At 32.7% G+C, this 14747-nt stretch overlaps 1 protein-coding gene across 3 annotated transcripts; it reads right to left on the minus strand.

The window, feature by feature from the left end:
- Nucleotides 1-555: 555 nt before the first annotated feature.
- On the minus strand, nt 556-14701 carry LOC148608276 (uncharacterized). 3 transcript variants are annotated; one of them, XM_088544299.1, is made up of 3 exons: nt 12558-14701; nt 2148-2567; nt 556-1868 (listed from the first exon to the last, which is right to left on the minus strand). In XM_088544299.1, exons 2-3 carry the CDS (start codon nt 2559-2561, stop codon nt 615-617), a joined length of 1668 nt encoding a protein of 555 aa, XP_088400425.1. In that variant the 5' UTR covers nt 2562-2567; nt 12558-14701; the 3' UTR covers nt 556-614. The 3 variants fall into 3 exon arrangements, with proteins under 3 accessions (XP_088400425.1, XP_088400424.1, XP_088400426.1); XM_088544298.1 differs by lacking the exon at nt 12558-14701 and adding an exon at nt 4952-5104; XM_088544300.1 differs by lacking the exon at nt 12558-14701 and adding an exon at nt 3401-3718.
- Nucleotides 14702-14747: the final 46 nt, after the last annotated feature.

Raw genomic sequence — 14747 nt, forward strand, 5'->3', positions numbered from 1 at the left:
CCCTGGATTACATTCTTTTGATTACCGCTATAACCTTGGTTCCCTTGATTACTTGATTACTCCTTCATCAATAAAACCCTTTGTCGATTTTCATGTTTCTACTTGATTTTTTTTTCAGTTTACTCTTTTCGATGCGTTTACTTATATTGTTTCGTCTGCCCCTGATTTCACTCAGTAAATTCCATCCAACACATTGTCAACTTCCATGTAATATTAGTTTTTATGTTGTACTTCTGTATCATTTTGTGAACATGATTTGCCTGTTCAGATTTTTAGATCATAATTTAAGTATGTAGATCTTGGGTAAGGGACATAACTCTTACAAATCATTGGATCGTTTGTATTCAGCATTTTACATCAATTTCATGTAAATATCAAAGACATTTTGACTGATTTCATTCTGTTTCAATTGAAAGCCTGATAGGCTTTGGTGATATTTAATATAGTATAAACATATCGCTGATTTCAAGGGTTATGTCCCTGACCCCAGGTCTACCTCCTTAAAACCATTATTCTTTTATCGACCAAATGATGTAAAAAATAAATATTTAGAATTGTAATTAAAAATACATTTAAAGACATCTTAATATTAATGGGATATTACATAACTGTAATCACCTATTGACGATGGGCAATATACAAGTTTTTAATTCAGAACTGATTTTAAGTTTATGTATTATATTTGCGTTTCTCTCACTAAGTTCCCATATATAATTTGAAGTAAGGAATTTCAAAGGTTGTATAGTATTGCTTAAAGAGGAAAGCTCGTTCTGTGCCATTTGAATGTACTTTTTGGTCTGTTCAATCGGTCTGTAATGTTTATTTTGTAACAATCGTAAAGCATCTTTTACAGATTTTCTGGAAACGTACTTGCACATTTTCAGCATTATTTCCACATTTTCAACATGATCTGGTTGTCTTAGGTAAGGAGCTATACCACTTAACTTTTCAATGAGAGCGTCAAGATACGTATTAATAAAGTACTTGTCGCGGACTTTGTAATTAGGATCAGCTCCGTAACGTAACAGGAAACGGAACACAGTCTCGTCCACGCCGATGGCGACACTAGTTTTGGCATACTGGTGAAGAACCGGCCCTAACACTGTATTTCGATGCATAGAAGAACGAGCCATTCCAATTTTACTACAGTTATGTGAAAGCAGTAACTCTCCACATTCGAGAACAAATTTAACGGCTAATGACCCCGATTCCATACACGATGCATATGTCTCCACTGTCTCTAGCAAACAGTGCATTGCTGAAGAGAAAGATGGCCTACCGACCAGAGATTTCTTACCTTTTGATCGCATGGTCTGTTCATACCTAATTTCGTCGAAATTCGGATCTGCTCCTGCCTCCAGTAAGATACGGACACACTCAATGTAGTATTGAGTATTGATGGAGTCATGCATACAAAGGGAGTTAAACAAAAGACTGTAAAGGGGATACGTATTAGTAGGGTCTCTGCTACTAACTTTGAATTTGTATTTAATAAGAACTGAAGTAACTTCCGCAAGACTTGCGTAACCTCTCCGTCCGAACTCTTTTCCCGAACTAAATGTATACAGCATGTGGTATGGATTCTTCCCTTCGAAGAGAGCGTCTATATTGACTCCTGTATCAAGTAATGGGTCTAAACATTGTGCCCTGGCGCAGCGGATAGCGATTTCAATTGCTTCTCTGACGTCGTCAGCTTTATATTTATGTTGTAACATGTAGTTTACAGCGACAGACGATCCATCAAGGGTAGCCAAGGCAACATATCCGCTGTGTTTATGTTCAGGGTATTTCTTTATAACACAGAGATTCAATATATAGTGGACGCAGTCCAGATGCTTATTCTTAGCAGCAACGTCGAGTGGCGTCACCTGAAAAAAAATATTTTAATGACTAAATGAAATTTTATGCATATTTCAGCTTCTTTTATATAAAAAAACACCAATATGCCACATTTTTATTATCATTAATAAAATAAATGTGATGCACAATTGTATATCCTGTCTTTTATATTGATCAGATCATTAATTTGTCTTCCATAACGCAAATACTGTCGAATTTTCACGTTATACTATTTGTATATTATACTATCTTTTATCTAAAAAATGTTTCGTCTAATTACTAAGATTGTTCATTAATTAAACTACTACCTTTATTTGGTTTTCAAGTATTATACAGAGATTTTTATCTGCCTTGTTCATAACCTCTGGATAGATAAGATTGGATAAGGGTCGATCGTCATTTGGTCGGTATTTAATCAGAAGACCTATGATTGACCGGTGGCCGAGCTTTGCCGCCAAATGAAGGTACGGGTTGTACAATGGTTGATGAGATTCATTAAAATATTTGTAAGACAGAAGAAATTCGACAGCCTCAACACTTTTCATAAGAATGCAGTGATGTAAAAGATCGAGATCATTTGTATCTTTCCATTCAACAATATGGCGTGCTTTGGTTTCTCCTAAGTAGTGACGTAATCTGTCGACCGGTGCATGACCTTTCACAGCGTCTATAAAATGTTCTATAGTCTTTTGTACATCTCCAGTTCCATTATGCACAGCCATTCCAATCTGGAATAGGAAAAAAACTTTGGATATTCCAATCATTGCATTATTTCCGTTAAACACCAGCATTGTTCTTTTAATTGTGGAGAACAAAAGACTAATGTCTAAGTTAAGCGCGCGATAATTACCGGTATTGTTCGCATCAAATATTAAAAATCTGGTTTTACCCAAAGAGTTATCTTGTTCGGAAAAAAACATGACCACCAGAAGCCATAATAAAAGACAAGGTCATATTAAATCGTTTCTAAAAACACATAACGCCATGAGTACTGATATGAATATACTATTTTTCACTTCCATTCCACTTTAAAATTGTTTTCTTCTAACAGGTAGCAGAAAAGAAGAAAAATAAAAGTGGTGGATTTTGTTGCTTAGGAAACATACAGTAACACTTGGATGCGATATTCTAACTTCAGTAGATGATACGTTTACCACTTTCGCACTACACATGGAGCGGGATAGGACCAAACAGGAGCTGGGATGAAGACAATTAGTTGATATTAAATGAACATTAAAATATCGTTCCTGGATGCACAAACTAATGAAAGTAAAAAGCAAGAAACAGAAACAAGATATCCTAAATCCGAGAATGAGAATATGTTATACAAAAATCATTGTGACTGGACAATGGTCCTTTTTGTCGAAAATTAAAGGCAGGTTGTGTATTTTATGAAGCGTCCTTATGGTGTTTATTCTTAATTTTGTTCATTAGGGAAGAAGGTAAATTAAATTTTAACAAATTAAAAATGCGAATCAAAACAAAGTCTATGTTAAGTTCGTTTATTTTACAGACAGTTTTGTATGGTATACATAAATTGTACATTTGATAGATCACTTACCCCTAAAGATGGTATGTTTTACAATAAGACTGAAACGGGTGACCCTAAAGTCGTCAACCACCATCATAAAGAAACCAGGAAAAACAAAGAACACTCCATAGGCAAGACTAATCCAATCACAAAATGAACATACAGTAAGCTATTGAAAAGGCATTGGTTAAAGTAACAGCTTGTACAAAAAGAAATGTCTTTGCAAATTTCCCATAACCAGTGATCAGTTAATCCAAAATACACGACAAGCCTCCTCTCATATCTCAATCTCAACACAACCTTGACAACCACACCAGTTGTTGGCTAACATTTTATAATTGTTGAATGGTGTATTTCTCAATTTGTACCTTTCAAATGTCGCTCTGGTTATGTATCAAAACATATTGAGACCTATATCAGAAAAAAAAACAAAGTGACTTCGGTGGCATACTTCATACTTGTATACGTCAATCTAACCAGATTCGTGATAAAAAGGTCTCCATGAAGCTTAACAAGTACCATTTTATCACTTGGAACTGTGTCTGAATATGTTTACTTTTAAAGATTACTTCTTTAATCAGGTGCTGACTATTGAAGTAATATTTAAATAGTGTTAGATCAAAGATAGTATTATCTTGAATTCATCAATATAATACTTTCTAATGCAATCAATAACATTTAAATAACTGATAATTATCATAAAAAATTACTAGCGGGACAAGAAAATTGTTCCTGAAACATGACTAGTGATATTAAAGGTAAACATATATACATCAAAGATAAATCTTAAATTATGTGCTCAACATCAGTACATGACGTAGACATATTGTGTGTTCCATTAACTTATGTGCTCAACATCAGTACATGACGTAGACATATTCTGTTCCATTAAATTGTGTGCTCAACATCAGTACATGACGTAGACAAATTGTGTGTTCCATTAAATTATGTGTTCAACATCAGTACATGACGTAGACATATTGTGTTCAATTAAATTATGTGCTCAACATCAGTACATGACGTAGACATATTGTATGTTCCATTAAATAATATGCTCAACATCGGTACAAGACGTAGACATAGTTTGTGTTCCATTAAAAACACCCCATATGTTTCTAGAAAAGCAGAGGACGCTTATACTTCCAGTACACCTGGTCCATATTCATTGTTTTAGTTGAGTCTGGGCTGCTCATTTACATGTGTTACTTTGTATGTATTATTTTGGTTAATTTATGTTCTTTGTTGTGTATGTCTGTTTTCCATGTCTGGTCTTTGTCCCTGGATTACATTCTCTTGATTTCCGCTAGAATCTTGGTTCCCATAATTAATCTTCATGTGTCAGTTGATAAATATTGCAATTCAGTATACACCGAAACATGTAAAAAATCGAAAGACTGCCATTGATGACATAAGCAAGATTGACCCATTTGAAGTACTCCCTCGTATGTACCACAATATCCTACTTTTGTATTGTCCAAATTGTCAATTAGAACCCATATAGAGACAAGTGACGTGACTTTACAATATAGAACATTTCTAAAGGAAAAACTTAAATTTTGAATAAGAAATAAATGTACTTACAATATTTTCCAAAATAAAGAAAACTGATTTTCGATATATACTTCCGAGAATGGTAAAGCCAGAACAATATGATCTATTAAAGTTAGTACATGGAATTGATCATGTAATAACAAAATTAAGTGTTTTCCAATAATACAAGACACTTGTCGTGCCTGTATTTACCAAGTATAAGCAAACAAAGGACTGATAATTGTTCGTGTATTTCGTTAAAACCAATCATTTACTTTAACGCCAGTAGTTTGTTAATAATATCCATTTCGTTGTTGAAAAGAAACAGATTTCGAAATTCACAATTCCACCTTTAACATATATGTACTTAAACTTTAAATTGCAAAATAATTCATGATTGTTATACTACGTATTTATTACTGAATATTTTATCATTAATAATTTATATTATGAAAATGCACTACTACACCAGTAATGTTGATATATCTCACTATATCATATCTTTATATATTAAAACATTACTTTTTCCGACGCAGTCGGCATAGTTTCTCTTTTACCCTTTGACCATAAAGACGCTTTTTAATAGAAACGCAAATAACCTGATCAAAATCTATTTCCTGATTGGCCAAATACTGATAACTTAGTGGCGTTCGAAAAAACTGCATCTGGAATTTAAAATTGCGAGTCATGTGTTATTTCCTGAATGAAATGAAGAAAATTATAAGTAAAACGAACAAATTTTACTGCGTCGGCTATCTTAGATAGTACTTGTTTGTATATGCATTATAAGTGATTGTTTAAACCCTTTGTGGTTTACCCTATATCGCATACCCTAAATCATAACCTTAGACCTATATCGCACTTTGAATTGCTTGAACATATTTGAATTATAGTTTAGATCTATGATATAATGAACATGACATGTCAAAATCTGTATTGCATGTGAAATCAACCCTGGACCCATATCCAGGCTCAAAAACATTATACATCGTTGTTACTCTAAAAAGATGTACACTTAGATACAAATGTGTAGTTTTGGTAGAGATGCTTCATACTTTGTAAAACATAATTCCAAATCATCTTCCAAATATACCGAATAAGATGTTTTTAAAATGCTGGATTTTTTTATCGACAACATATTTGTCCAGTGTGGTGGACGCGTTTTTCCACAAAGGTCGGCATTCCGATGGGAACAAATTGTGCTCCACTACTGCTGACCTTTACTCTCTTATGAGGCTGATTTTACAGCTGTTCTGATCCAAAAGAAAGAAAATTGTTTAGGTAGATCATTTAATCTCAGTTTCTGCTATAAAGATAGTGCTCATTTACTTTTTGTTACTTTGTATGTATTATTTTGGTTATGTTATGTTCTTTGTTGTGTGTCTGTTTCCATGTCTTTGTCCCTGGATTACATACTTTTGATTTCCGTTATAATCTTGGTTCCCTTGATTACTCTTTCACACAGCGAGCCGTTGCCCTCGGGTGATATAGGGGTCTTGGGTTGATACGGCATGTGATACAGATTTTGACGTAATATTCAGCCTATATTGCACGGTGTCAATGGAAACAAACATTTTATAAATCGTGTGAAGGGTCTATAGAATACGCCATTTAAAGAGTTTAGAATCAAGCAAATATGTTACTCATTTGTATGAGAATCGCATCATAATGACGTACTACATTATACTTTGTTGCGTACAACATTTAGTTACTTTCTAAGCATTGTTTGTGTTGGGCATTGGTTTCATTTATGGTATGCTTTTAGTTTAGTCACAAATGATGCCATGCGTGAAAAGCAAAATTTTAAGCCAATGTTCTGAATTTATATACATTAATAATTTTGTTAAAACTTGATTTACTAAAATTAATTGATATACACGAGAACATCACATTAATAATTGCCAACATATAAATAATTACATGATATTTCTTATGTACAACGTGTAATCAGCATCGCATGATGAATATTTATATATTTTGTTTTTGCTCATATTTCATATTGCCGAAATATAACATTAAGATGAGCTGAAAAAGTACCTTTTATATAGACATTGATGTTGATGGCATTAATAATGCTACAATATGCTGAAACTCGCTTCAAAAGCACAAAGCCTAGCAGAGCAGGAAAATGCATCTTGAGAATATTATTTACATATTAAGACTTCTTACCAGTGGCGTCTGAATAGAAAATATTAATCAATTGATACATGGAGTTATACATATTGTTTTTTTGAGAATCTGATATGATGTTATCGGAAGTGTGATATTTAAATTTCAAAGTAGTTGTAAGATTTCATTGATATTCGCTCCTGTCATTGCAAATGACTATTATTTTTAATCCTATGATTTCATTTAAGTAATACCGTATGTAAAATGTTCATTTGTGAAAGTACGAAGTTCAAATGCTATGCTTGATGAGTTTTTATCTTTCTTTTTTAAACACATTTTGGGAATTAATATTTCACTGCCCACCTATAACGAAACAAATATCTGAGAATGAGAATCGAAAATAAACTCGATTATGTGGTCTATGTAAAAGAAACGATGAGAGGGCCTATAACGGGTGAAAGAGTAATCAAGGAAACCAAAATTCGAACGGAAATTACAAGAATATATTCAAAGGATAAAGATTAGACAGGCAAAATAGACACACACAACAGAGAAATTCCCGCGAGTTGAAAAAAAAAATTAATAATCTGTTTATCGCTGTTTTGCTGAATTGTAAGGTATTAGTTTTCTTTTATTTTTAGTTTCCTGACCTAAATATGTAAGTTTCATAAGCGCTGCAAATTTCCTTTCGGGGCTATTTTTCGGCGACGTGCTACGTGACGTCACGTGTGTTGGACAGATGTGATACACATCATTTGAAAAAAAAAATCGGTTAACTATGGCGGTCGCGTTTAACATTTGTGGAATAATTTTGAGATTTATTCATTTTAATCGGGTGTTACTGTATTTAATCATTTTCCGTTGTAGACTAGAAAATATTGCCACAAATTAGTCATTATTTCATAAGCAGTAAACAAGCAGACGGTTAGTTGGGTCGTCAAATATTCCTACGCTGTTTTTTGTATGACAGGCGAGGACATAGAAACTGGCGATAATTTTCATTCTCGCTCGACTGGCGTCAGATTGAAAACTATCGTATAGCAAGATCACATAGCGATAATAAAAACTAGGATCATGGACAAGACGCCTCGGTTACATCTGCTTACAAAATATCACGTCTGAGGTAGACGGAAGAGGAGCGGAAAACTATGACACAGTGAACAAATAATTTCTTATGGTGCATGTGGATACACCATAACGATCAACGAGTTAATGATGACGACCATAAAACTTTTTTAGTAATGACTTCAATCTTGTTATTTTTTTCAAGATGCCTAATAGAAAAATGTTAAGCACGGTACAAAAAGTCCCCGTAGTTTCTGCAAGATTTGGCATAACGTAAGAGTTATGATATGAAAACTGTACACACAGGCACTATGTGAATTTTGGTAAGAAAATTCTCCGATTAGATATTTTGACCTACAGACGCAAATGATGATGTATTTACAGTTTTCAGACATAACTATATTAAAATAAAACCTGTTCCAGATTTTAGTACTTTCCAAAAGAAAAAAGTCTCAATTCAACAACGCAAATTTCCATTTAGTATCATATTTTTTCATGTTAGGCACTATCATAAACCTATTATAAATGGTACTACGGAGACATGCATGACAATAAAAAGAGAAGTGGGGTAAATGCAAAACACGGAATATCCAGATACGACTTATAAAAAATATATGTACATGAATATATTCAATATTCATAAATGATTTTGCCAATCTTGTATGTAACTAAATAGGAAAAGTAATGTCGTAAATGGAAAATGCATCAGTTTATTTTTTATGCAACACTACGAAACTTATGAATAAAGCAGGTAAATGATGATTTACGTTCTGTAAATTTTAATTATTCTGCCGGTGCACCTGGTCCATGCTCCCAGTTTTTTGTGATGTCCGAGTTGCTCATTTACTTTTATTGCTTTGTATTTATTACTTTGGTTGTTTTGTGTTCTTTATTGTGTTTGGTCTTTGTCCCTGGATTACATTCTTTTGATTTCCGCTGGAGTCTTGGTTCCCTTGATTACTCTTTTAATCTTGTCAAGTATCAATGATCGATCGCATTTTTCTATATCTTAATCATAACATTGGGTTCAATAATATGTCATCAACTATTCATGGTATTTTTCATAGATGGTACGATTAGTAGAAAAAGTAATGATTTCAATCAAAATTTACAGAAAGTACATCGTCATTAACCTGTTTTATTCATAAGTTGTAACAGGCATAAATTGATGGAAATACATTCTGGTGCAAATGTCATAGTGTTGCATAAAAATAAAATCTATACAATAAATGTATTGTAATCGATTCTACTTAACATCTTCTTCATGAGTTTGTATGTATAATGTCTCATTGAATTTTACATCTCAATGCACAAAGTCAAAAAAGGAAAAGAAACTTAAAGCCCTTATTCAAATATAAATGAATAAACCACAAAGGACGAGTACATAGAATCACACAAAACTTATTTATAGGAACAAAATTTACAAATATCGGCTTCCTTAAACCTTTGAAAACAGTTACAGGGCGATATAAAGCTCTTTAGTAAAAAACGTATCAAATGTTTTGTCTCATATTATCAAATAAATTGACATTGTATCCATGATTTACATATTTTGGTACAGCAGAAATACAGGGAAAATATATAATGAGACAACAACCCGAGTATAGTCAAATATAAGGAAAGCAGCGTGCACGACAAGCTTATATAGACAAATGTAAACAAGTGTACAACGTCGCACAAAACTAAATAACATAAGTCATCACGATATAAAGCAACATGAAAGAACTAAAGGGTACAGATCTTATCTACAAGACAGTCCTGGACTTAAGACTGGGGCATAATGATACATATGGAGGAAGTCCATTTGTGAAAGACGATGCAGTCATATACCATCATTGTCAATTATCCGACCAAAAGGTAACAAACCATATGGGCTTGTCTAGATATATCCTGAGTACACTCATTCGACTAAAAGTCACATGACACTGTGCTTCAATCGCGATATAACAAATTCAATATAAACATATTAAAACTCGACAACCAAAATACCAAATTAATTTCCGGATTAGAAACTTAATCCAGTAATTCAATTTAAACTGATAAGATAGATATATGACGTGGTTGGACCACGACAAAAACGTACCGGTATAACTTTCTGAATCCACGAAAATCAATTAATGTACCAATGGTCTACTAACGCGTAGAAGAACAATTTTAAGTTTATGTAGAGGATGTCAAGTGAATATCAACAAACATACCAACGCGTCAAAACATATATAAAGATAATTCAGATAAATGAAAATCCAAAACCTTGTGAAAGCAAGAAAACAAGATCATCTACTTTTACGCCGTAGACAACAGAATAAAATATAATTTTATGACAAAACTGGGCCTTTTGCGGTTCGGCATTAAGTTTCTGTATGATCTATGTAGAATTTAAGGTCTAAGTATAAAGCAGCAAAATACGTATCAGCTGTCTCTTTAATTTCAAGTTCAGTGAATTCCAATTGGGATTTTATAGTCCGTAGAAACACCTGTTTTAAAAATTCAACAAATATATTCTAGACTGAAAATTCAGACTCAGAGTACTTTTATAAAAGAAACAGCGTGGTTTCTCATAAAATAATCCTTTCTCCATATAACTAGCAAATATTGTGATGAGTGATGATGTATGTGGTTGTTATAACTATACATACAGTATCAATGATACTGATTATACAATATGGAACCTCTTAGATCCTTGTATATAATTATATACATGACTAAAAATTATTGTATTTTGCTCATTGGTAAGAGCCGGGTGACCACACGTTAAGGTACTTAAATTTACTCGACAATTTTCCGGTAACCAATTTAGATTAATAAGGAGTCTGTTTCTAATATCAGAATAGTGAGGACATTCAAAGAAAATATGATTTGAATCTTCAATGCTAGCACCACATCGGCAGGATGGATCAGTTATAATGTTAACTCTCGAGAGATCATAATTTAAAAAGGAGGCCGAACATCGTATTTGTGTTAAAATAATGTTTAATTTACGATTTCCAAACTCAAACAGAATGATATAAAGTTACTTTTATGCTTACATGAGATTGATGTACAATGCTGAATATAAACGTTCCAGTGATTTGTAAGAGTTGTGTTCCTTACCTTAGGTCTACCTACTTAAGCTTGTATTGTGGAAGCATTGTGCATAAGGTAGAAAATGTGTTATTGTTTCCTGAAGAGGAGTACTTCTGAGGGTCTTTTGATTTTTTGTGTATCCACATCTGATTCACGCCACTTGTAGAGGAGGCTTTATCACAGACACTCTTGAGTCCGCCCTTCAATGTTGTTGGTACGTACAGTGTAGTAAGGAGTTATGAAATGGGTTTAGTCCAGCACTCTGATGACCAAATTATTTACTTATCTTTTAAAGGACACTTGTGAAGTTTTGGTATTCAATAAATAGAAGGGAGAAAAAAGTTATTTCAAATTTGGCAGATAGTTTTTGAATTCTTGTTTGTAAACATAATTATGTACTTCCTTGTGAGTCCATTTTCGAAACGGTTGGGTAAATCATATGTAAATGAAAAACAGAACATTATCTCACACTTATTAATGTTTGTCTCGCATTGGTGTTATGCAAGTTGTCTGCTAAGAAGGTTTGTATTTTGACTAGAACAATTTAATATTTATGAGATAGTTTTATTATAAAGTGACTGTAAACTAAAACAGAATCCTCTTTTGCCTTTTGATTAGATTGTCCACTTCTTATAAAAATATATTATACCAGTCCGTTAAAGGAATACATGAAAAAAAAACGGAGATGGGCACTGGATTATCCACTATTGTATTGTAAAGGAATTCAATAAAACACTTGAGATAGGCATTGGATATACTTTCTTGTAATTTTTTTCCTGTAAACTAAACAAAATGCAGAGACAGAGAAACTCGCCTGTCTGCATGAGATTTAGAAGTAGGCTTAGCAAACGAGCATGACATTATGAAATATAAATAAATAAAGATTATTTCATAATATTTTGTATATTAAATACCTGAATACAGTTCAGTTGATATTAGGTTTAATATCGTGTTTGGGCCAACATACTTACATTTAAGTAAATATTAAAATATTAATGAGCATGTTTATAAGGTCAAAATGATAAAACTACGATACTTTTAAAATGTTCGACCATATTTTAAATATCAATCGCATCATTCAAGATGGCGATAATAAAACAGGTTACATGTCACAATTTAATTTTTGATGGGTGACAGATAATTTGAGGCGACAAAGTTTTTTTTATCACTTATTGCTCTAATACGACCTACAATGTACATTTCTAAATAAATGTTTAGACTTTCGAAAAGAATTGTAGAGTTTTATACTGCTAAGTAATTTATACAGTAAATAAATGAAGTATTCCAGTAATGTGTTAGCATATTGATACAAAGAACTTTTGCAAATTTTGTTGCTTATGAAACACCGTACTCCATAATAATGCCTTAATGCTTTTAAAATAGAATATAGCAAACCCTCAGTTTGAACAGTAGTCCTTACCTTATTTTAATGGTACCAACAGGTAAAGTGTTTATAAAACCCCGTGTTTAAATACCCTATATACATAGCAGATCTAAACCCCATTATTCATTTGTAGTAAATAAAGATATTGACATTTAAGCATTAAAACCAATTCCCTCTCACATATGCTTAACTGTCAGTTATGCTTGTGAATCCTAATAAACAAGAGTAGTGCAAATACAAGTTTTATTATTTACTCTTTGAACAAGTTATTGCACGCGTGCGATGAGCTACATTTTATTGTATTAGAATGGTGTAATAATCGTGCACTTAAAAACAGGTGCATCTGTGATATTTTTAATTAGATTTCCAGTTTCAATTTTAATCCAAGTACATAAGTAATTTGTTCTCAGCATTTCAAGTTCCCTTTTTAACACTTTAAATCGTCGTAACTCGACGATGGTACTAGAATAATGCTGATTTTACCCTTTTGAATGTTTAATTCCTGGACAATTTCTAAAATGCTTCACAGGTCGCAGCTTTATACGACGGCAGAGGTAGAATTCTGAACAGACGGGGCAAGTATGGACACATCATTCAAACATTATACAGATTTGAAATTTTATTACAATATTAGATATTTGAAACATTATAAGAATTTGACCAGAATTGAAAAAGTCCCCTTTTAACCATTTCTTCCGAACCTTGCTTTATGACACTTTACGGTAAAATCTTAAAAAAAAAACCTTTTAATCAAGTTATCATCCAGAAATTAAAAAAAGTTGTTTCTAAATCCTTCGTGGCTTCTTATTCTTACTTTGCTCAAGTCACAGCCCAAAAATCAATCCAAGTCTTCTTTTCGTGGTATGGCACTTTGTAGTAAAATTTACATGAGATCCATTCAGTTTTACTTACGACATTGTCTTGACATAAGGAAATTGCTTGTTCCGGGTCCCTTATTCAAGAAAGGTTCAATTACGTTTTAACCCCTAAGAACAATCCCAGTCTTCCTTTGGTGGTATGGCACCTAGTAATAAAGTTTCAATAAAAGAACAGCATTCTAATGTCCCCCACGAAAAAAAATATGTGTAAAACTTAAAATCATCTGAAATTTTCTAAGTCCAAGGCCATAACTTCCATAAAAATCAATCAACCATAACCAAAGTCGAACTTAATCTGTAACTTCTCATAGTTAGACTACGTACAAAATATAAAATCAATTGGTAAAAGCATTAAAAATGCGGAAAACTGTAAATTCAATGAAATTTTTTTAAGTCCAAGGGCCATAACTTCCGAAAAAAATCATTCAAACGTAACCAAAGTCGAACACAATCTGTAACTCTTAAAAATAAGGCCACATACCAAAAACAAACTTATTTGGTAAAAGCATAACAAAAAAAGTGTGTAAAACCACGAACAGACAGACGCCCAGCAATTCCAAAAGAAAAACATTCACTTATAGTCAAGATATTGTCAGATTTTGATTTCTAAAATGCTCAAGTCTTAACCCTCAAAATCAATGCCAGTCTGATCATTGCAGTGTATTGTTAAACAATACTGTCATGATCATTGTGATTCATATACTCTTACTAAATTAAATATCTAAATTCTATGAAATGCTAGTTTTTGGTCCCTTTTTGGCCCTTATGTCTAAAACAGTTTGGGCCAAAAGACCCAAAATCAATATCAACTTTGGTGGTTGTTTTTGGTTTATTATCTTTAAATGAATCAATAAAAGTCTTAACTTTTGATGTATGAATTTCACAGAAACCCATATACCTTTACTCAAGAAATATTCAGAATACCAGATAAATATTTGTTTTCCCCCATTTGAGCCTCTAATTCTTTAATTCCTTCTTACAGTAAAGGTCATAACCTCCAAAATAAATCTCAGCCTCACTTTTGTGTTACACAGGCAAATATTTTCACATTCACGAAATTCACATGAATTTTACATGAAATACACATCACTCATTGATTAACATGATTTTCACATGTACTGTGTTACAAAATGTATGCGCTCAGTTCAAGTGAATAAATATGCCTGTGTATGGGACCTTGTGGCACAACATAGAGATTCATAAACTTATACTGAGGTTATTGCACGGATACCTAATGTCTACAGACTGAACTGCCACAAACCACAATGCCATACCATTATACAACAATTTTTTGTGGGGTTGTTAAATAAAATTGAGCAACACAGCCACAAGCAAGTTCACAGCAGTT

This window comes from Perna viridis, chromosome 9, assembly GCF_037379345.1.
Source record: "Perna viridis isolate PV_CMFRI_1.1 ecotype Kerala chromosome 9, ASM3737934v1, whole genome shotgun sequence".
Lineage (NCBI taxonomy): Eukaryota > Metazoa > Mollusca > Bivalvia > Mytilida > Mytilidae > Perna > Perna viridis.